General features: G+C 44.8%; 1 protein-coding gene across 2 annotated transcripts in view; it reads right to left on the bottom strand.

Moving 5' to 3' along the window:
- LOC121609312 (endothelin-converting enzyme-like 1) overlaps positions 1-24,134 on the bottom strand; it is a 44,729-nt gene extending 20,595 nt beyond the window's left edge. For both annotated transcript variants that reach the window (XM_041940901.1, XM_041940900.1), the window contains exons 1-7: positions 23,986-24,134; positions 17,162-18,334; positions 16,137-16,205; positions 15,569-15,679; positions 15,230-15,322; positions 13,636-13,760; positions 4,091-4,313 (exon numbers count right to left, since the gene is read on the bottom strand). In XM_041940901.1, the coding sequence (XP_041796835.1) occupies positions 4,091-4,313; positions 13,636-13,760; positions 15,230-15,322; positions 15,569-15,679; positions 16,137-16,205; positions 17,162-18,019 (1,479 nt within the window). In that variant the 5' untranslated portion in view covers positions 18,020-18,334; positions 23,986-24,134. The remainder of the gene's footprint in view (positions 1-4,090; positions 4,314-13,635; positions 13,761-15,229; positions 15,323-15,568; positions 15,680-16,136; positions 16,206-17,161; positions 18,335-23,985) is intronic.
- Between the last annotated feature and the right edge of the window lie 236 nt (positions 24,135-24,370).

Genomic DNA, 24,370 nt, shown 5'->3' on the forward strand with positions numbered 1-24,370 from the left:
TTTTTCACGTTCTGTTTCTATGTTAGTTAGTTCAGTCCACAGAGTGGAGCCCTCACACATGCTCACTGGCTGAGTAAAGGGCAGAAGCTGCAGAGAGCACACAGACCCGACAACACTTTCTTTTCGGCCTGCCATCAAGTTGCTTGTGAAATTAACTTTCATTAGCGACAGCTGATGTAACCTGCCGCTGGCGATGTTTCTCATTTTAGCCGGTGAAAGTGGCGGCCAGCCACGGCTACAAATGAGAAGCTGCAAGCTGAATGTTTTGTGCACTGCTTTTTGCTAAGGAGAAAGAGAAAGGGGAGAACGGATTTATCGGTGTCTGAGTTCAGCGAGCCATGAATTCAACCTCCTCCACGTCGATTTTTGTCATCTACACAGTCTAATTTTCATTTGCATGTGCAACAGCTGTAGAGCACAGATGTTGTAGATGAGCGCTGCAACACTAGCAGGCTGAGCTGGACACAGAAGAGTTCAATACAGAAAGGACTGGATTTTGATTGCCTTTATTGTAGCTGATAGTAGAGTTGGGCAATGTTGAAACTTTCCAACAGACCACTCTGAGCCCAACAGCCAGTGTATATGTCTCAAGCTTTTATTGTGAAAGGTAGAAAAACAGAACGAGTGAATCTGTAATGCGATTGGCAATGCTGGAAGCCCACTCTTCCACTGAATGATAAGATGAGCTCAATCGCCTTGTTAATTCATCATGAAAGACACTTCATTCAAACTCCACAGAAACAAAATAAAACTCACCAAAACAGTCTTGGTTTGTCTTGCCTCTGTTCAATCACCAGCTCTGCTTTGGTCCAAAAAAACCCTTATTTCACTGAGTTAAATGTGAAAAACATTCTGGCTGCACACACTGGTTCCCCCGCTGCCTCTCTCTACCAGTGCAACTGGGTTAGCTCAGTGAACAGAGTCTGTCTGCACCACAGCTCGCACTCGTTCATCAGAGACGTCATTAAATTAGCAAAATAAAATGACACAAAAAAACGATAAAACAACAACCAGCGATTGACTCAGACGATCACCATAGTCGATATATTCCAATCGACCAACCCAAGAGGATACCAACGTGTGCCTTTTCTGTAGCAAAGCTAAATGTACGGGTAATTATTCCCAAACTTAAATGATAATGGAGTTGCCACACGCAGAGTGCAGAGAGTGAGAGTTAGAAACACGTTGGCAGTGAACATAATCCGATTTGCAGAATCATCCAACATTTACTGCCTGAACCTCATGTAAATTTAAAGAATTACACTGGTGCTTTTCTCCAACTACTGAAAACAGGATTGCTCCTCTTCGACGACACTGGGACATATTTGTGTCCTTCAGCTCCCTCTACATTGGCGATTCAGGGTAACAAGAAAGCTTGTGTCTCCCGCTCTGTCTCCTGTCTCTCAGCTTCGGCTCCTGAGACTCATTAATTCCTGTTCATGCTGAGAGAAGCAGCATCAGTGAGTCGGTCAAGTCTTCACACAATCGCCACTGGCATCGAGGCCAGTACCTCTCGTGTCGGTAATGAGGTCTCCGACCTGTGTGGACACGCCGACGTAGTGGAGACTGATGTCTACCAGCAATGTGAAATGATGGAAAATACCAAAACCCAGCGTGAGACTTTCTGTCCCGCCCACATTAGACACTGCAGTACAGACAAGGACAAATACTGTGGATGGTTTGGATTGTGTTTAGATGCTTGTGGGATTACTTCTTACACTTCATCTGGCAAAAACCCTGCCAAACTGTAAACCTGATCCAAAAAAATCCCTCTCCTCTATTCTTTTATTAATCAGAAAGGCTCCACTAGCTTGAAGCATTATTGAAATTTACACTTAGTATCTTATTAGAATCTTAAATGAAACATTAGGATCTTGGGAACTTAAATTTCAATTAAAGTACAGTACATAGAAAGTAATTAGCGCCCAGAACTTATCCACTTGTGTCAGACTTGCTTTATGCTTTATAGCCCTGAACTTTGGCAGAGATTTAAAAGTTTGCAAGAGAAGAAGAAAGGCAGCCCAGTGTAAGATAAAGAATGGAGGGTGGACCATGAGAGCATAAGAAGAAAAAGATGAAAGGGAGATGATGGAGGGCTTAAAGAAGGAGCATGGGGTTACAGAGGTTAGAAATCCCATTGGGAACCATATCCCCATGTCCTGGAATGGACACGAGACCAAGATAAAAATACATATGGGGGAGGATAAAGGTAAAAGAGAGGGGACCAAAGGGCAGAGGAGGGGGATTAGTGGTGACTGACCTCGGCAGAGAGCAAAATAGAAACAAAAAAAGCAGTGAATGAGAGAGAGAGTGGAGACAGTTTGGACTGACATGCCATGACACACGAATCCATCAGAATCAGGTGGACCCCCCTACACTGCCCCCGCAGAGCCAAAGAAAATGATGAACTGTAACAGGCTGAGAAAAACAAGTTCTAGTGTTGACATGGAAATGGTGAAATGTCTTGAAATTTGAACATTTCTTTTCCCCCCGAGATTAGAAATGTCTCAGACAATTGCAAAATACAGTTAAATGTTTTCAGTGATAAGTGCAGGCGGCTTCCTCGTGTCGTCCCGAAGGTTGTGTGGTTTCACGCAGATTGCTGTCCAACCATTTTTTTCATGCAGTCAGTGGAAATTGCAGATAAATTGCTTATTACTGCATAATGTTTTTAGACGGAGTAGTGATGGAAACACCGTCATTAAGTAATAGTGTGGCAGTTAGAGTTTGACACATGGTTCAGTCGTACTGCTCAGAATGAGCTCTTAAAAATCTGAAATGTCTGACACGTCTGTCCACTCCAACCTCCAAAAGGTGCTTTTTTTTCTTGTGTGTGAGTCCGAGGCCGGTGTGTAAGTGAGTGTGGCTCCTAAAATCTATATTTGATTAAAACTGTGGCTGTGGAGTAGACGTAGTTACATCTTCAGGATGGCGGTTTATTTGCATCAGTTCAGCTAATGGAATCAGATGCAATTAAAGTACTGCCACCTGAACGATCCTGTTAAAGTACGGGGTCAGGTCGGGCCGGTTTTGTCTTACAGTTACAGACTTAAGCCACCTTCGATTTGGTTATTTTCGAATGTCATTTTTTTTAAGAAACCTCCCTCTCTGACTGTGCCCATCCTGTTTGACCATGTGTGTTTCAAGTAGATGAACGATGCCCAGTGGGAAGGGGGAGAAGGAGATAGATGGTGTGTTCCTGTACTAACTAAATACTTATAGTTTACTCTTTTTAAAGTTAAAAAACATCACCATACTACATACTAACAGGAAATGACGCGTGCCCCGGAGGCAAGGACTGGAATGCCAATTAAACAACAAGCAAAGCCTAATGAGATTTAATGCTTAGACTTTGTTGTCCCGAATCTTTCTGCAGTTTGTTACTCCCAGTTTGTTTCAATATTTGCAGCTATAGCTCTGCTATTTCCTTTGTGCTTTGCAGTGTGGGGACAATAATGTACATTAAGATCAAATCATACATTTTTCAGATATTGACTTTTTTAACATAGTTAAAGCTTCTCTATTAATATGTGTCATGTCCAAGTTCCCCTTTCAGCTCATTGCTTTGCTTTATATGACCCATAATCTACTTGAAAATGTTCTGATAAACCCCCTGCACACTACAGCTGACAGGCAGAGTTAGCGAATAGCTGGTGAACACAGTGGAGCATTTATCTGCTAACTTTTGAATGTGTGTCAATACACAACATAATCAAATCCCCACAATTAGAGAGTAATAAGAGAAATGTGGACACAACTCATGTGAATCCAGTGCACTGCGTAAACAGTCTGCAATAACAGAAATGAAGTGAAAACAGAACTGCCTGACCCAGGTTTGACTCTAAAATTTGGCAGCTTCAGTCATATTCAGCTGGCTCATGTCTCAGGTTTAGACCCCGGCAGAACTTGAGATGCAATTCCCATTTTAATTTTTCAAATTTAAAACAAAGGTTCACTTCAAATCAAATGGCCACATGGGTGGAATTTGGCTACACTGTAGATTAAATGAATTTATTCATTAATTTACGTTAAATGAATTAAATGAAAATGGACAAAATGTGATGTCTGAACACAGGACCCCCACCCATACCTTGGCCTTGCTCTGCGAGGAGAAGTGTTGCTGGACAAACAGGGCTCCCAGGGCCATGCCGAAGTGTTTGTTGGCCTGAGTGAGGCAGAGCCTCCCCAGCTCCAGCTGCTGCTCGGTGCCGTCGATCTCACGAGAGAACTCGTGGATGGTGCTACGGAAGGCGGTGGACAGGTGTTCGCTTAGAGCCGCCACGATGCGCCACAGCATGTAGTTATGGAGAACCCTAGGATGGAGGAGGCAAGAAGGATGGGTCAGATGCATTATCATAAGTTTGGTTTGGATTTAATTCATATTTGAGGAGACTGCAACAGCTTTGCAGCACGAGTAGCAATCGGCAGGAGTTAGCCAATCAGGTAATTGGGATACACTGATGTTCGAATTTAATATGTGAGTTGACTCAATCAGTGTAAACAAGGCTGAGTTTTATTCCTCACAAATTCAACGTTTCACTTGTCAGAGGAAGAATATCCTATTTTTTGCTTTCCACAGTTACAATGTCTTGCTGTCACGCAAGACTGTAGCACATTTCCTCTTGTGTTGTCTCTGTAAAACGACATCTACTGCATCTAACTGTAATCTTCTTCCATCTGGCTCAAAGTTCTGCTCTTCCATCTGCCCTCTGAACCACCAAAGAGTCAGAGAAGTTTGAGTGAAAACGAGGGAGACAGTGATCGAGAGCGAGTGGTGAAGAGTCAAGAGGGCCCAACAGTTTAAGAACAGTTCTCCTTCGCTTCGGAGAGAGTCACAGCGGAGAAGCAGCAGAGGGGTGAGGGGGGTGTCAAGCGGGAGGAGAGAAAATGGATCATTCATTTATGTATTCAAGCTGTGTCTTCTCCCCCAGACGATGGAGTGCTGGTGTGTCCTCGTGCCCCCACTGGGTGTGCACATCTAATCTGCCCTGCGGGGACAAATGCCCCGCTCTCCAACAGCGAGGCTCCATGCGAACCTAAAGGCATGTTGTTGTTGTTGTTTTCCCTTGTTTTTTTTTATTTTTCCCTATGCATGACAGATATTAAATCAAAAGCGCCTTGGTAACAGCACCCTGAGGTCCTGCCAAAAAAGCACTTGTGAAGTGAATTTAATTGATGGGAAAAGGGAGAGGAAGGCAGGGGGCGGAGGAAGGGAGGGTGAATGAATTAACGAGAGACTCAGGTGGTGTTCTTTATCATCAGTACCATCAGCTAATCAACATGTGTTACAGGTGTGGCTGCTTCGCCTGATTAACTGGTTTGTGTCATTTTGTGGCCACTCGGTTGTTTGTATCGCCACACTTGGACAGGTGTGAGTTTATATATGCATGTATGTATGTGTGTGTGGGAGTGTGTGCACAGCTACATGTATGGAAGTCATCTATATGCTAATGGTAGAACTAAAGCAGTCCTCCACCGTGCGTGTGGGAGAGATGAACATTTAACTTGAGGCATCTTTGAAGGAAAGTAATGGCAGTAATCTCTCAGAGTAAAGCTGGAGCCACACCTGATGCAAGGGGTTAACGGGAGGTTTGCTTTTACAGCATTCAGATTTCCCCGATGCAATATTACATAAACATGTATTGCGTGTGATTTAATGACATTTCCCATAGTAACTGTGTTTTTATTCCTTCATGCAATATGTCATATACCACCACCCTGATTCCTAAAAGGTTGAGACGTAAATAAAAACAGGATGAAATCATCTGCAGGCAGGCTGTGTTTGCAGACAGTGGTTATACAAAATGTTCCTGAGCCCATGTAGTAACATCCTTTATCCAGTCAAGTGTTCACAAAGTGGTGAACCTCGCTCTATCCTCGCTTATGAACGAATGAGCCTTTCATGATACTATCACCTGTTACCAATCAACCTGTTCACCTGTGGAATGATCCAAACAGGTGTTTTTGGAGCGTTCCACATCTTTCCCAGTCTTTTGTTGCTCCTGTCTGAACTTGTTTGAAATGTGTTGCTGCATCACATTCAGAATAAGCAGATATTTACAAAAATCAATGAAGCTGATGAGCTCAAACATTAAATATATTGTCTTCGTATTTTTTTCAGTAGATGTCAGAAAGGATTAGCAGGTGATCACATTCTGTTGTGATACTTTTTTCAACTTTTTTAGAATCTGGGTTGTAGGACAACAGTGGGACAGACCAATAACTGCAGCTACATCCAATCAACTTCTATTTCACCTTGTGTTGTTACTGAATAGGAGACAACTCGTGTGCAATCAGCGTTCATTCATCCAGTGTGATAGAGAGCGGCAGTATTGGTGGGCAGAGTGTTTGCAGTGGAGACGGCTTTACTAGATGTGTGTTGTAAAGAGAAGATTACTGAGCCTTGGCATTGTCTTTATTCTCATCAATCTTCAATCTCATCAGGAAGCTGTAGGAGAAAAGTCTTTGCAGCATCTAGCAGTGAGATTGCAGATCGCAGCAAACTGAATACACCTCGGCTCAGCCTCCCCTACAGTGGCCAGGAAAAAGGTGAAACGGCCTCTCTACAGCCAGTGTTTGGTTTGACCATTCTGGGCTGCTGTAGAAACATAGCGGTGCAACATGCCAGACGAAGAAGAAGGAAGAAGACCTGCTAATCTGGAGATCTGAAGAGCTCATTCTAACGTAACTAAAGCACAGTGACTCTTATTTTCAGGTAATTATACACTAATGAAAACATATTTATGAATATTCTGCCAAGAGATCCCCCTAAGTCATACACACTGGTCCTTTAATTTAGAATAGTGATGAGGCTGCTCTCATTATCTGAAAATAATGCACACCATCTGACCAATCAGAATCAGGTATTGTCCATGGCCATTATTTATTCACATATATTTCAGGATGTTGCAAAACACCACAAAATCATCAGCTTCTGAAAAAAAGCCAACAGCTTTGAGTAAAAGTTGTTCTAGCAGTTTAACTTAATACCCACTTCCAACATACTGCTGCCTTTTTAAGGCATCTTTTACTGTTTTGACATGGGTCTGGAACTTCATGGAGCATCTGTGCGCTGTCCTTACTGCATCACGCTGACTGAAGTGGACTCCTCCAAAACATGCAACTCATGATCAGTTTATCGTTAGCTCAAATCGCCCCGCTCTCCTCTACATGTACTGTGTAGGCAGTGTGTACTCAGTGCCATAATGGAGTCGCAGCGGAGCTAAATGAAAGCAGAGGGCCTGTCGGCGAGACGCTGCAGATCAAGCAGTGGGTCTTAATCACCAGAGGACTGAGTGAAGGCTCATTAGCTGAATGGATTTTAATGGGGCTAGTTAGGGAGATGAAAAGACCCTGTCCCTGTGCACTGCATCAACACATTACCACAGGTAATGACCCTGCAGGTAATAGAGGAGAGAGGGACTCCTCCAGACCAAACTTGGAATAACTTAGAAACTGGATTTTAATATTTTAATTTGTTAAAAGATAAATTTAATTAAATTGCTCATGCAAACAGTAACACTACATACACAAGCTTTCAAACTAGGGACAGAAAATCACACATTTAGCTCTTATATTGGTGGAAACTTTTACCCAAAGCAACTTATAGTAGCATGACTGCATATATTTTCAGCTCAAGAGGCCCTGCTGGGAATCAAACCCCGACCGCTCAAAGCTATGGCGCCATGAAATCAAGCAGTTGGAGAACAGCTTCATCTGAAAATGCTTCACAGCCACCTTGAGTGTACTTTTTTAAAAGCAGTGGACCCAGCAGGAAGCGAATCTTCGACTGCGACTGTTCCACTCATGCGGATTGCTCATGAGCACACATATGCTGCACGCCAAAACACACCTGAGTAAAAAAACGACATGATAGACTCTAGCCCAAACACTCAGGAAAAAAAATAACACACACCTGAGAGAGAGAAAGAGAGAGAGAGAGATATGGCGAGGGGGGAGTGTGTGAGAGAGACGCTGGTGTTGTCATTATGCTTTCCCCTTCATTGAGACCTGCTCATCTGGTTAATGGGATTGGCTGCAGTCGTTGCAGTGTGTGTGGACTACACAAACACACACATACACATGCACACACACTGAAGGGAAAAGAAAGATGGATGGAGGATGAGGAGATGGAGGTGTGAATGCACTGGTCAGCAGGCTTGTATGACGGGAAAGCCATTAATATGAGAACATGGGAGGAGTGGAGAGAGACAACAATGAAGAGAAGGACTTGGTCAATAGATGCCTTTAAAGATGGAGAGTGTGTCGTCTCACAGATGGGGGCAATGAGAAATGGACAGAGAGAAATAGATGGATAGATCGAGTTGTCAATAGCAACCTCAAATCACTAAGAATGAAGAAGAGAGGTGGAGAAATGAAACGATGCATGGAGGGAGAATGATGGGTAGTCAAAGGAAAGGAGGAGGATGGACGGATGAAGGAAAACACCTGGGGTTTTAACAGGAAGGAAGGTAAAATGGGTGGAAGACAAAGACACAACAAGGAAATAAATGGGGTGAAGCAAGCGTGAAGAGGAAGATGCGAGGAAGACTGCAGAGGAATGGACAAAACATGAAGCAGGTGAAAAGAAGGAAAAGATGGTAGAGGATGGTAGAAGGAGGGATGGTGCATTCGTTTTTAACCATGCGTCCTGTCATCCTGAAACACATAACGATGTAAGAGACAGATAAAGTGAAGCACCTGTCTGTGTGCTCTCTTCACCTGTCGACCAGTTTAACAAGAGTCAAAACTTTCCTCCTCTGTTTTCTGTATTAATACCAATGCCAGCCTGTGCCAGCCTCTTCAGCTATGTTATATCTTCAAGTGTACTCTTCGACAGTATGTGTGTGTGTGTGTGTGTGTGTGAGTGTGTGAGTGGCAGAATCCTGCAGAGCACCAAAGAGTACGGAAGAGTTTTTCTGTGGTCCATTACTGGCCTTGACAGGAAACAAACCTCCATCTGCTCTACTGGACAATAACACAACGGGCCAATACCTCTGCCACGACCCCTGACTCACACAGTACAAAGCCAAACAATGACACTGTGTGTGTGTCCGTGTGTGGGTGGGTGGGTGTGTGCTTGCAGGATTCATATTTTCTGTGTGGTTAAACGTGCAGGAGATTCAGATCTCTGTTCTTTGCTTTTTGCACGTCATGCACTGCATGCTTTGCTCGGCTGGATGAGCGACTGGGCAATCACGCAGGCGGGCTAATCACACTTGTTTTGTCAGGCTCATGCTCTCGTACGGTGAGAAATACCAACTCTTCATATCCCAGATCAAGAACAATCAAACAACTTGGCCAGAAGTTCAAGCTGTGCTTACAGAGCAGGCAGATGGTGGATTTAAGGAAATTCACATTTCCAAAGGTGACTGACCTTGAACACGATTGTACATGCCAGCAGCATAATTCTGCTGTGAACAAATACTCACCCCCCCACTTGTAATGTTAATCCTGTGAGATTTTGTCTTGCATCACCATGAGGTTGATATTTATATGAGATGGCGCGACAGATATTGTTGCCATGAAAACTGGTGCAGACATTCATGTCCTCCTCAGGATGAACTGTAATAACTGTGGTAGTAACTTTCCATCTGGAAAAAAATATTAATATGTCCAATAGTTACATTTTTTAACCAAAACTGACAACATTCTCTTCCAGTTGCAAACTGGAAGAGAATGTTCTCAAATAATCTGAAACTCCCAGAGCCAGACCTCCAGAGAATAATAGCACTGTCATTGTGATGTTGCATGTGAGCATGCTGACATTAGCATTTAGCTCAAAGCCCAAAGCCACAATTGACTGGAAATAATTTGCTGGATTTGTTGGTATGTGCATATTATTGCATTATTATGATAACTATGTTTCCTGCTAGTGGAAATAATTAGGCCTTTCTGATGTTTAAATAGAGGGTACATGTTTTAAAAACTTGTATATTGAGACTTTGTTGCTGCACATGTGCAGTTAGTACGACAACCTACGGTGCTGAAAAAGTGACTATATTTTAGACTGAAGTCAATTGAGCCCTTCTTTGGAGCTGTGCTACTCAATATTGGAATAAGAGTCAGGAGCTAACTGGCTTTCCAAGGGGTTTGGGGATTTAAGATTGATGTTGCCACTGTATCGCCGTGCCTACATGCAGCCTCACAGAGCCACTGGCATGGCTGAAGTCTCGTTATACCATTTTGTTGATATTCCTTCATTAGCACTGTCTCATATATGCAAACAATACTCACAAAGCAGCAATTAGTTTTTGATAAGGTTACTGATACTGAAAAACACATTTCATTATGAATTAGCAGGAAGAGTAGGCACAGTAACACATTTTCAACAGGAGGAGGAGGAAAAGAAGGAAGTGGATTTTTTTTTCTGACAGGATTTTGCTCCGTCAGGTTCAAATTCCCAGTGTGATCCCACTGTGAGTGCTAACTTCAGTTTCCTGGGTTCTGTGTTTATTTGTGTGCATGGGTGTTGCACCAAGCTGTGTGACCGGCAAATAATAGGCAGCGGTGGACCCCTTGATGTGAGGAACTGGGGCATTTTTAACAGAGTTCTCATAAGATATTCTAATGAACAACACTCCCCAGCATGACAGTGTGTGTGTGTGTGTGTGTGTGTGTGCGCGTGTGTGTGTGAACAAGCAATGCAAACCTTTGTTCAAACCCCAATAAAGAACTTCCTGGCAGACAGAACCTGGAGACAGACTGGAGGTGGGAGGAAGATGAGATTGAGGGGAAAAAGAAAAGAGATTAAAAAGAGAAAGAGTGGTGAAAGAGAAGAGGGGAGAGAGCAGGGACAGGTGAGGAGGAGGATGACAGGAGGCAGAGCTGGATAGAAAACAAGGGAAGAGATGCAGATGGAGCGAAGGAAGAGTGGTGTTGGGGGACTGAGGCAGAAGGAAAGAAAGGGTTATCATGCAAAGTTGAGAAGGGGAGATTTAGTGAGGGATGAGAAGGAGAGGGAGACAGATGGAGAGAGCTGGGGGGCAGGGGACTGAGGAGAAAAGGGTTCGGTGAGCGGAGGATGAGAAAGAGGGAAAGACACTGAGTCAGAAAGTGGCAGACAGAGTCAGAGAGAGAGGAAGTCTTAAAAGTTCAAACTGCTACCTCCCACTGTCATTGTATGGAAGCCCGTTCCCGCCAGGAAAAGAAGAAAAGAGAGATTGAATGTTTTATTCATGGCCTTCCCAAATTAGTCAAACTTTGACTCTTTCAGTCAGAATTATGAGATATGAAGTCTCAATTATGATAGCAAATCAAAATGGTGAAGTCTCAGAAGAAAGCGGCTCCGCAACGATTTCAACATAAGATTAATTTACTTGTCAGCAGTACTGCTCAGCATGAGAAAACAGTTGCACAATGTCCTTTGGGGCTCTGAAGGGGGCTTTCTAAAATACAAGAAAACAACCCTGATAATGTCATCCAGCTGTGGTGTTTCAGTGAACATGGTTTAAAGGAAGTGGGTGTCTACCGGCTTAGAGGTATACAGCAAGTTGCATTATGAATCCAGCTTCGACTCACAAACTTATGAGTATCTCAGTCATACATAAATAACATTGTATCTTTTGGAGTCACGTGCTTAAGATGTGACTGACATTTGCTTCCACTATAAACAACTGAGAAATGAAAAGTTGATTTTAACTTTCAGAGTGCGGCGCCACAGTGTCGGCCAAACGTTACAGCTGACTGAGTGAACGCGTGATAAAAGGGAGAGGATGTCAGGTAGACACGGGTGGAGGGAACAAAAGACGGGGAGAGAGGATGATTGAAACTTAGTGTAGAATCTATTACTAAAGCCATCAGGGGGGATGGATGGACAGACAACTCAAAGGGAAGATTGGTAAACAACAAAGGAGGCGACGGACCCGAGGAGAAGTGAACCTGGGCTAATGGGTTTGACAGTGGCGATGGTAGCTGTACTTTTACAAAGAGGATTATGAATCCCTTAATGATATGACCCTATGTGTGTTGGAGTGTTGTGATTAAAAAGTACGTTTCACAAAGACGGGAGAGCAGCAGGAGACCAGATAAAAGAGATAAGGAAAAACAGGGCTCAAAACAGAGAGTAGAAAATTTGATATGGAGGAGATGTTTACACTGATGGGAGCTGAGCTAAATCACTGCAAAAAGAAAGATCCTATCTTTTGTTGTGGCTGATAAAAGTAAGCAGTAGAAAACACTAAACAATTTTCAACATTTATTTGGACCCTGGAAAAATGTGCATGGAGAAAAAAATAAAATGAGGCCAAAAACTGAGGTAGAAGCAAGAAATAAAAATGCAGTTGCTCTAAGTGAGCTTACAGTGCAGAAAGAAGTCTTAAATGTATGTCTTTGAGAGTGGTGAAAAATGTGAGTGGGGTTTCTGGGAAATGTGGTCCTCGATCTGCTCCCATCGATCAGTCCTCTTAGTGCATTCATACATGACTTAGTCAGAGGTCTGTTTTTGTAAATAAAAGCAACCATTCATCCATTTGTCCCATTTGTTCACAGCAGGATTCCTGAGGTAGCTGATCTCACAGACTGGCACTGCACAATGAGCCAGTGCTACGACCTTGTATTAAAAACCAGATTTTTGTCAGGTTGGCAATCAACCTCTGATAATGTAAATATATTGCATTTTGATTCATTCATTGATTACAAATCTTGTGTATGGCTGATCAGCACTGCACCAGTCTGAGGCCGCGATCTTGTGTTAAAATCGATCAGAGGCTAAGTTGGTAAATCTGAAGAGGTGAGACGATGTGGTAAAATGACCCACACTGAAGGCACCGTGATGTCATGAACTGGTGAGTTATGAAATTACCAGAACGTCTGAATAGGTTAGGTTGCTATAGACAGGCAGACAGACATGTATCCAGCCTCAGACATAAATGACAAGCAGGTAATCCACCCGCCAGTCATCTGGCGACTCAGCCACGCATGAGGGACGAGTGCTGTTGTGCATTTGTGTAGAGCACAATGGCTATTGGCGAGCTGTCAGTTGCTGTGACACACATCCTGATGTGCAGCAGCCCTCTAAGGCCTCCCCAGGAGTCTGTCACGAAGAGGAAGGGGAAAAAAAGTGTGTGTGTGTGTGTGTTTGTGTGTGTGTGTGTGTGTCCGTCCGTCCATGTGCGTCTGTCTGAGTCTGCAGGTGGTAGAAAGGTGTGGGTGTAGATCAATAATAATCAGTAGCAGTAGAACTGCGAGTTCACCCAACAGTGACTCACCTCAAACACACACACACACACATGCACACACACACACACACACACACACACACACACACACACACACACACAAATGAACACACAAGTACATGTACAGCAGCACTTAAAAAACAATCCATACACCTCGTGACACCGCATTGTAGCCCAAACTATGGTGACAGCCCTAAACCAGAGACAACACACACACACACCAGACACACACCACACACCAGACACACACACACACACACACACACACACACACACACACAAAACAATCTCAAACAAAAGCGCTTACTCATGCTCAAAAAGTACCGACTCAAAAAATCCTGCGTCTAATTTCATCGATTTTCCATACACCTCAGCGCCCTCATCTTTCTCTCCCCTCTCCACAGCCCCGGCCCTCCACCTCCACCTCCACCCTGCCACCCGCTCCCTCTGTCTCTACCTCTTTGAAGTGGTCTTGATGATGTCAGAGACTTTCTGTATGTAATCGGTGGCGAGCACCACGATCTCTTCATCCTCCGAGAAGTTGTCGTGGAAGATTCTGTCCAGCAAGCGTTTCCAGTGAAGCTATGGTGAGTGGAGGAATGACACAAGTTAGCTTTTAGAGAAGCATACAACACAAACAAGAAAAGCCCAACAAACCTGCACTGACCCATAACTCGAATCCCAACCCAGCAACCTTGTCATGGTAACCTTAGAGCAGTGCGGACTGGGGGTTCTATAAATCAGGTCTAAAGACCCAGACCATGAATGTAAAAGGGACAGCAGGTTAGCAGCACTCAGCAGCTCTGGGAATAAATGATAAACTTTACTTAAATAACGCAGTGATCTGTGCAGAATAAAGCAAAAGTATGATCCATGTTGTCAGAAGAGAGCTTTGGTATCAGGCACATTCGCTTAGCTGCCTGTTCACCCTCAGTGTGTGTGTGCACATCTCACCCCCCCAAAGAATTCACTCTTTCACATGAAATCACTCTTTGGTTGGTTTGGTTGAACTGTTTGCAAAGAGGAGATTTTGCAGGGTCACAAGACAAAAAGGCAAACACTGATCTACTCTAATTTGAATTTCACCAGTTTTGTAGTTACTTATGCTTTGCTTATTGCAAAAAACACATTTTTTTGGTGGTTGGTTACTTGCACGCCATCCTCTTTGGAAGTTTAATTAGGTTTTTACATTGAATTCAAATTTAAATGACAGAGCTCGAGGGCTTTACAGAATTTGGACTCCAAATCCAAAGTTAAAGCAAATGAATAGCAGCTACACACTGAGGCCATCGAGCGGCATTCAGTCTTTCCCTGCTTGAATCTCCATCTCTACTCTGCTTCAGCCCATGCTTCTCTTTTCTTCCCGTCCCTCACACCCCTTTTATTCCCACTCACGTTCATACGGTCTCTTTTTCTGTGTGTGTAGTTTTTTTGGCTGAGAAGCTAAAAATCAAACTCTTCATCTTCCTCTCAGAACATGCCCAGATCCCATCCCAGCTCCTTTCCTCCAGCCCCCATCAATCCCTCCCTCGACCACGAAGCATCTCGAGGATTCTCCGTCAGTGTTCCTGCTGCTTCAGAGGAGAGCCTCCGCCTTCTCCTCCTTGCCTGTGTCCCCAGTGTCTGTCTCCTCTCCCCTCCCTCCATCATTCCCAGCATCCCCCAATGTCTCCTCATTTTCTCCTTTTCCTTCTCCTTTCTTTCATTCCATCCCTCAACCACCCCGTCTACCCTGCAGGGCGGACAGCTTTTGTGAGTCACTTAGGCCTCTTTGTGTGTGTGTGTGTGTGTATGTGTGTGTGCGTGTGTGTGTGTTGCACTTCACCACTCCCTCCCAACCGAAACACCTTCCCTCTGTGCGCTCACACACCCGCCACACTACTTAAAATGCTCAGTTGGAGTTCAAATCTTAATCCATCACGTCTGCTTCTACGCAAAATGCATATGCACACACACAAACTCGTAAATGATGCATATTTTTATATGCTGTGTGTGTGCGTGTGTGCACGTGTGCATGTGTGTGTGTGTGTGTGTGTGTGTGCTGTACTCACACTGGGAGCGATGCGCTGTAGCTGCCTGAGGGTGATGCGGTTATACATGGTGCTGATGTCCTTTCTTTGGTCATCATATTCTGACACAGTGATCTGAAGAGAGAGAGGAGATTTTAGTCAACACTGCACACACACACACACACACACACACACAGTCAGGTTTCAGAGGACATTACATTCACTTCCTGGAGACTTCACCTAACCATAACCACTGCTTGCCTAACCCTAACCTTAACCTTAACCCAAGTGTAAAAAGATTTAAGTCCCCACAAAATGAGTAACACACATCCACACACATGCACACACATGAACACACACGTAGATGTGAAATTAGCTCACATTGGCCAGACGGGTCTCCAGCTGTATAATCTCCTTGGACTTCTGCGTGGCGTTGCGATCTCCCAGCATGCTCAGCAAGCGCTCCATCAGGGCCTTGTACGCTGCCAGGATCTGAGGAGCACAATGACATCAGCAGAGGAGGAGCCGCGCCATCACCAGTAATGGCCGGTGACGGCGGTGACATGTGGCAAAGTGGACGGGACAACAAAAGCACAGCGGGTGACACAGGGAAACAGTTGGAATGATGTGGAGAAGGACAGATGGAGGAGTGAAGGAAGGAAAGGAAGGCGTAAGGGATGGAAGGAGGAAAGACGTGCAGTAGGAGGGGATGTTAGGAAGGAAAGAGGGAGCCTAACAGAAGTCAAGTATGAGCTAAAGGAAGGAAAAGATGTTTAGGGTGGGAGGAGGAGTGTAGATGGAGGCCAACAGGAAGTGAGAGTAAGGGGAAAAATGAATACAGGGAGAAAAAAGCTAATGGGAAGGAGGGAGAGATTGATGGGAGAAGGGTGGCAACAGAGATGGAGGTGGTGAGGTTGCGTTCAAGAAGGAGGTAAGGAAACACATTTACCTTCACACTGTCCTCATCCTGTCCCAGGTACAGGCTTCTCTCAGGCAGCGTGAGCCCCTCCTGATCAATCTGCACACAGTCAAACCACATGTAGTAATTACTTTTTTCTGGTATGTAGTCACATATGCGATGCTAAGTGCTCAACAGATGTATGCTGAAGGGAGTCGTTAATATTTCAATAATCTGTAACAATGCCAACATTTACGAGCCACACTCAACACACTGTATGCTAAAAATATGAATTATTTAGAATATTTAATAAATAATGCCCACACACAGTCATATTCATTTTCTAATGTTTCTCAACTTAATATCATTGCTGTCCTTAAGCCAAACAATGTGATTATCTGAAAAATGCATTGTCACAAAGCCGAACACTTTGGTGTTTTTCCAACTGTAGCTCACGAAAAGCCTGACAAGCCTGTTTTTAAAGGCCAGAGACTGTCGGATGCTTCCCTGATAAGTTGGTTGATTAGTGTTTTAGTTATTGCTACTTCTGTCAGTGTATCAGACCAGATGTGATAAACCCCAGTTTATAAAAACTGAAATGTTCGACTCCAAGTTAAAATATGCTACTTAACTTCAAGGTGCTCTTTTTCTGGAGCATTCATCCACATCCTGCAGGCCTTTTTCTGCAAATGGAACTTGTGCAGGTGACACCACATGGCCCAAGCACAGAATTTCTGTCCGGTGGTTGTTCAGGTGACTGTATGTGGGGTGGAGACAACTGAGCAAGTTCCATTTGCTTAAGAAGGTTTGTGAGATGCGGTCAAATGCATCAAAAAGCTAGCAAGTGAACCTTCAGCTCAGAATGCTTGATTGCAGGTGTGTTACCCTCTGTGTTTAAGTTCATTCACTCTGATTTAAAGATGATAATGCACCTAATATAACGTCAATAATGTCCTGTGACTGATTCGTAAGATTTTCCACCTGACAAAGCAACACACACAGAAACAAATACACTCATGAACACACACTTCATGCTTTCACAAATGTGCACTCAGCTCCCCGACATTGTTTCTCACCCTGATTGCATTCCTGGAGGAGTTTTTGTCGTCCACATTGACAGTGAGGGAGAAGAAGACGGCAGTGCTGTACACCCCCTGGGTCCTGTACAGCAGCTCATTGAAGTCCGGCCTCTGCGGCGCCCCCTCTGTCTCCCACCCAGCAGCTCCGGGTGGAGCCCCCACGAGGTCCCACCCCCCACAGCTGTCTATCACCTCCATCATGGGGTCAGAGCCCAGCTTGTCGATCTCCTGGATGTTGATGCAGGATCGATAGAACTCCTTGACCTTGCGCTCTGCTGAGTTGGGCCCGCGTCTTCGTATGGGCTCCAGCAGGAGGCGCTGTAGCTTCTCCTCATTGTGCTCTCCAATGGCGGTGATGATGCCGTAGCTGAGCTTGTCCTCGGGGATGCCGTGGCGCCTCAGCCAGCCACCACAGGCGAACGAGTAGAAGTCCTGGCAGGGCTGGATGGTTGGGTCAATATTGGCCTGAACGAAGCGCGCTGCTCGCAGTAGCGAGCGCTTGCGTTGGCAGTCCTGTCGGCACTGTGGGTCCTGCTGGGCGTCCAGGGAAATGTACTTGAGTGCCAGCATGCTGCCCAAGATGACGCACATGCCTGCTGCAAAGACCAGCGCGGAGAGGAGGCAGATCTCTCTCCGGCTCCATCGTGGAAGCCCCCCGCTGCTGCTGGTGCTGCTCAGATCTCTGTTTCGGCCGTTCGACCAAGTCCCTCCCCGGGTGCGCCCCATGTGACGGTCCAGGCTGCCCCCCAGGTGAAGAGTCATGCCATTGCTGAGGATGTCACTGCTATAGCGACCACCATATTTAACTTCCTGAAACTCATCATAGTGGGCAGTTAGTGAGTATGTCTTCTCCATGGCAATGGTCTGTCACTGGGTAGGAAGTAGCAGAAAGGGATGAGAGTGGCTTTATTTCTACATTTAGTGTTCAGCCATGACTACTCCTACAGAGACAAAAAGATGGACTCCCACTACAGGGCAAAGCACTGAAGTGATCTCCTCTTTAGGCAAAGTCCGCTTTCTTCTTTTCAAATCAAACGCCGGCAGAGCGAGGGGCTCACATCGTGCATGAGGAATCTCATGGGTCCTGCTCTCTCTCTCTCATCCTCTTTCTCTGCGCTCCCTTTCCATTTGTTCTCCTCTCCTCCCTCTCTCCAACCAGTCACAGGTCACCTGTCGATGAAAATAGAAATGAGATGGGGAGGGCTGTAAGTCGAGAGAGAGTGATAAGAAATTGAATCCACCATTGCGACAGCAGAGAATAACAAAACAACATCTTTTAGCACATTTCCCCCACTTTGTCTCCTTCGGTTGTTTGTCGGCTAAAGTTGCTGGATTGATTGGTGATAGTGATCCCTCCGGGAGACGATGTCTGTGGGTGACTCGGGGCTTTGGATGGATCAATGGAGACGGGAGCAGAGAGTTGAGCATCAGCTGGGCACGGAGAGGTGTGGCAATCACCATAACTTAGCTTGTGTCAGTCCAAACTGATGTAAAACTTTCTATTATTACAGAGGGACAGATAGAATTTATGTCCTGTCTTCAGAAATACACACACATGCACACACACAGACACACACACACACACACAGATACATACACAGACGCAATATTTTCTTAGCTGTTTGCATTCTCCTCACTTCTGCTGATGTATTCTACATGTAGCCTGCAGGCAGTATCACAGGCCTTTAGACAGAGAGACTGACTGATAAATTGTTTTTTGGATCCTGTCCCAGAGAGAGTTTGCAAGCCTGTGTGTGTGTGTGTGTGTGTGTGTGTGTGTGTGTGTGTGTGTGTGTGTGTGTTTTCAGTGGCCAGGCTTGGTGAACTTGCTGAAAGCTGTGAAGGCGATCTGTGAAAATTGATCCCTGTTATCTCCTCTGAGAATAGCAAACTTCAGCACTGATGTCTTTAACAAGCCTTCTTTTGCCTTATGGGAGTGCTGTATGTAGATAAGAGAGGGAAGAAGAAAGACGGAGAGAAAGAACGAAAAACTAAAAGAACTAAGAAGTTTAGTACTTACAGGTAAACAGAGAGACGAACAGCTTTTATCTCAAAGTGCGAGAGGTGGTAATATAAATCAAGAGGGGCCGACTGATGGGTGGGGAGTGGGTTAAAGTATTGTGTTTTAGGGGAATAGGGCAGGATGACAGAAAGAATGCAGGGAAAAGGGTGGAGAGATAAAATTCCTGTTATCCAAGGTCAGTGGATCTTCCAAGTCCTGTTATCCATAGTTGTGAGATACAAAAAACAATTGTTTGTTTGTTAGTCACAAGACACGAGACAAAAGAAGAGGAAATATCAGAAATGCTTGTTTAGGGAGAGGGTAGAGCGAGGTCGGTGTCTGTGTTTGATTGACAGCAGTTGGCAGGCTGAGCCCGGGCAGGGGAACATGAGACAAAGTAAACAAACTGCAGCCTACACGTCATGGGCAGACAGCGTGACGTTAGCGGTATTGCAGAGTAAGCACTGTACTAGCATGTAACCGGACCCAGGTACATTTACATGCCATTGAATGTGCTGCACTTGAGCAGCCAATTAGCTCGCTCACCTCCAACTTGCATGCTGGACGACAGACCTGCTTCCCATAACTCCTTAGCCTGTGGGTGCTTTAGTTGCCTACAATGTTGCCATTCAATGTTTAAATAAAATACATAGTGATTATATGTAATTCTGGGTTTTGCAGAACCAAACAATATCAAAATACTGTCAGATGATAGTTGTTGCTGCTCTAGCGACCCCTACTGTTTGGTCGGGGTGCTTGCATGGGAAAGCATGAACCTCCCGCGCTTGACATCACTGTCCTGGTGAAGCTTACGGCTGGTGGATGAAAAGCAACACACGTCTGCCTATGCTCCCCATGCCAACAGTAGCAGTGAGGGCAAGTGCAGTGCAGAGGAGACTGGGCATTTTAAAATGGGAGAAAATGGTGGTGGGGGGAGGAGAATGTGTCTCTGTGAGGTGTCACTGTCAATTCAACTTATCATCCATCAATCCTCTGCCTTGTTATACACACACACAATTACAAAAATTCTGTATTTATGAAATCGTATCCGGTCACTATGAGCCTCATGTACTTCATGCATGAGCACGTGCTCATTGTTTCCATATAACTGGTTATAATATAGATATTACTGAGCTGCTGCTCAAAATTCTCTCCTCTCAACTTTTCTCCCTCTCTCTTTCAAATGCACATGCACTTTCTCATTTGTCACAACTCCTTAAGCATTATAATCAATTATGATACATGCGTGCACACACACACACACACACACACACACACACACACACACTCACAGTCTGAGTGGACACCCCGCGTACGGCTAATGGATTGGATCTTGTGGGTACCATCACGGGGAGAGGCATGTGTGATGAATGGCTATTTACCGAACATGACAGGGCCTAATATCTGAGAGTTATACTAATACTGCTGCGGGCGCACACATGCACACACACACACACACACACACACACACACACACACACACACACAGCACAGCACAGCACAGCACATGCATGGACACTTATAATGCATCAAAAACACACCCCTGGTGATACATAGCACCGTGTCAGTTGTAAAGCATTTCCCATACATCTTTCCAGCAACAGACAATCACTTATTCAATTACAGCAGGGGTTCTCAAAGCCTGGTCTGGGGGGCCTTCAAGGGCTAGAGATGATCCTATTATAGCCAAATGAACCACAAGAATAACTGAACACTGAATCCACTTTTTTGAGTAAAAAGTAACAGTAAATTACAGGCACACTCACTTTATTACACTGTTCATTACAGCGGCAGTTATTTTCCTATTTCAAGAGACAATCCAGTAATTGTGGGCAGCAGTAGCTCTGTCTGTATAGAGACTTGGCTTGGGAGAGGTAGCTGGAGAGGTGCCAGTTCACCTCCTGAGCTGCAGGTGCCCTTGAGCAAAGCACCAAACCCCAAACTGCTTGGAGTGCAGACTGTGGCAGCCACGTCACTCTGAGATCTCTCCTGCATATGCAATGGTCATGTGTGCGTATTTCAGGCCTGTGTGTGTACATACTGACAACAGAATGCAAAAAATGAATTTCCTCAAACAGGATTAATAAAGTGCTTAATTTAAATTTAATCCTGTCTTCAAGCCCCTGATGTCTGCGACGTCACCTGGGACACTCTGCTCCTGAACCTCTCAATGTCACGTTCACCCCTCCCTTCCCTGATGACAGCGCTGTGGGAGGGGTGGGAATGTTGTGGTCCCTGGAAACTTTTTGCATTTGTGAAGGGTCACATTCAAGCTAAAATGGGGTGTTGGGGTGGGGCGGACCTTCATCCTAGTTCTCTACCCATTAATATTAAATCCTCAGAGAAGATCAATGTTAATCAATAGGTGGAGGTCCCTGATAGGGCAGGCTCACATTGTTGTTATGAAGGCACTGGAGATGAATCACAGTTCCACTGGAAAATGACCTGCGCAATATATGACTGAGCTTCAAGCATAGAGGTATCAGTGGTGTGACCGTTAAGTTATTCAGTAATGTTAAAGGTGAAAGGGAATATTTTACTGGTGTTTTGTTCTGAAAAGTTCCTGAAACATTCATATGAAATGCTCATTGAAAATGAAACCTATATGTATCAGCATGAGCTGCACTGAACTATCGCCACAGACTTTCAGTGCTTTAGGAATTGCAGGTTTTGGGAGTCACATCGATGCATTAAAAGTGTTTCACCAGAGTCTGAGAAAGTCAGAGAGAGACATAAAGTCACCTCGGGTCCACATCGTCTATTTGCAAAGTCGCCTACGAATGCTGGAGGGCACATTAAAAACAGCAGAAAATATAGACGCTGATACTAACTCTGCCAGAATCATTTACTGTGGAATCAATACTGACAAAAAGCTGTTCCTCCCTCTAATCTGTGACCAAATACATAACCTGCTGAAAGGTTTCAGTGCACAGGAACCACATGCAGCTATCTGTTAGGCATCCTCCTCAAAACTCACCAGAGTGATGTATATTTTTTTTTCCAGACAACTTAACTTACATCTTAACCATTAACATAAACTCCCTGCGAGCAAGCTCTGGCTCCTCTGCAGCTTGAGATGATATTTGGTGGTAGCAGAAAAAAGGGCTTAGTGGGAAACTCTGCTTTTCTCTCCTCTCAAGGCGAGTTACGTCACCTGAAAGCCCTCCATACACGGGTTTATTATCCCTTAATCAAAGTGGTCACAGAGCCTGCCCCCAAAACTTCACGGCACTCAGAGGGTTCAGCGTGGGAGTGAGCCCCCCTGAAGCCTTATCACTGGTCGCCAGAGGCTGCAGTAGAGTGCTACGGTGCGTTTGTATGGACTACAGATTTGGACACACAGCTCAAGGGTCCTATATAGAACCAGGAGATACTTCTTAGGCTTGTACCAGAGCAGAACCTCCTCTGTGGCGCCCTTAAAAGCTAAAAATGTTGTGTATGTATAAGCAATATCAGCAATATTAAAAGACATTTGAGGAGCACATTGGGATCTTTATTTTTATTTTATTATTAAAGCAAGCCCTTGAGGAACTCTCCCTCCTCCATTCCTTTCTGCTACACACACACACACACACACACACACACACACACACTGACCAGCTGGTATAAAGCGCTCACATACTGAAACTCTATTAACCTTAATGACTCCCCAAACCAATTTTCCGGATAGAGCAGTTTGCCAAACTTCAATCCAAATCCTGAGATTTTGAACACTCACCGTGTACGTGCAGGCAAACCTTCAGCCCCCCTGTTACACCCCCAGTATCTCTACTCAACCATTAGAAGTGCTTCGCCTTGTTAGGTACCCCGCTGTGCTGTTTCTCTGGTGGGGGCTTCACGAAGATTTTCTTTATTTTCAATTTTAGAATTTAGTAGAAATAAAAGCTTTGTATGGGTCGTGGCATGTGCCGAATGAAACATTTTTGGATAAATTCGTGTGATTGATATGTATGTTGTACCATTCTCTCAACAAGCGAAGGCGCGTTCAATTACACTGATTTCGAACAGGATTCTGTACGAGGGAGAAAAGCGCGTCTGTGTCGTCGGCAGAGCCGTTAACACTGATGAGTACAAGCAGGAGGGTGGCGTCAGGGCTAACACAGAGCGACTCTCATCATCTCAAACTTTTGGGGCGATGCAAAAACTCGTGGTGCGTAAAGACGCAGACGAGGCTGCAGCGTTTATTCCCACTTTTGCGCATATCTAAACAGATTAGTCATCTTTTGCTTGGGGTGCAAATACAAGTTGTTTAACTTTCACACATCACATATAAACGCGATGGCGTTAGTCCACGGAAACGGTCAAAAAAAAGTAGAATGTATATATAGACCTCTAAACAGACCCATGATCCCGCACAGCTGAGAGACATCATCCTCCTGTTAAAAGTACAGTCAGTCAGCTGCTCACTAAAGTAATTTCACATATCCAGTTTGATATTTTTTCTCGTTTTAATGTTTTGACATCTGGCCGACAGAAGCATTTTGTTACTGACCATCAAAACTTCCAGACCCGTTCAAACGGCTGATGACTGACAGTGCGTAAAGACATGAGTGGACACCTCTCATCAACGTGTCGGCTGCTAAAACGTGACTTCCAAGTTAATTTGTAGCAGTTTGTCATTTATCCTCGCTCTCCATAATAATAACATTAATAAATAATAAAGCAAAATGATTAAATGTGGATTAACAGGAGCCCCTAGCCTGCCTTGCCATGCCCTCATGGTGTGCTAACACTGGCTGGTGGAAGACGAGCTTCAGTACGCTCATTAGAGGTGTGGGCTGTCCCCAGAGCCACGAAAACTTGTGCGGAAAGACCTTACCTGAGGTGAGTAAATCAAAATCCCCAGCGGGAATGTAAACGCGTCTTTGCTCTCAGTGTGTAGGTAGAGGGGATCTACTCCACTGCCGGTCCGACTGGATTACCCGGTCCCCCTCCGGAGATCGGCACGCACCGGTATCCACACCGCTTTCTGCCGCCGCCGCAGCCTCACAGCCTCCGATGTACCGAGGAGAGAGAGGGAGGGAAGGGAGGGAGCGAGGAGAGGGAGGGGGAGAGGAGGGGGTCCTTCATTAACAAGGTAAGGCGCGCGCGCGTGCTCACACGCACACAAACAACAGATGTTAATCCTTATATCCACTGGCTGCGCTTTTTATTTTCTCCCATTGGTTGTGTTTTCAAATAATTGGTATTTGTGTGAGTCATTA

Source organism: Chelmon rostratus, chromosome 7 (assembly GCF_017976325.1).
Source record: "Chelmon rostratus isolate fCheRos1 chromosome 7, fCheRos1.pri, whole genome shotgun sequence".
Lineage (NCBI taxonomy): Eukaryota > Metazoa > Chordata > Actinopteri > Chaetodontiformes > Chaetodontidae > Chelmon > Chelmon rostratus.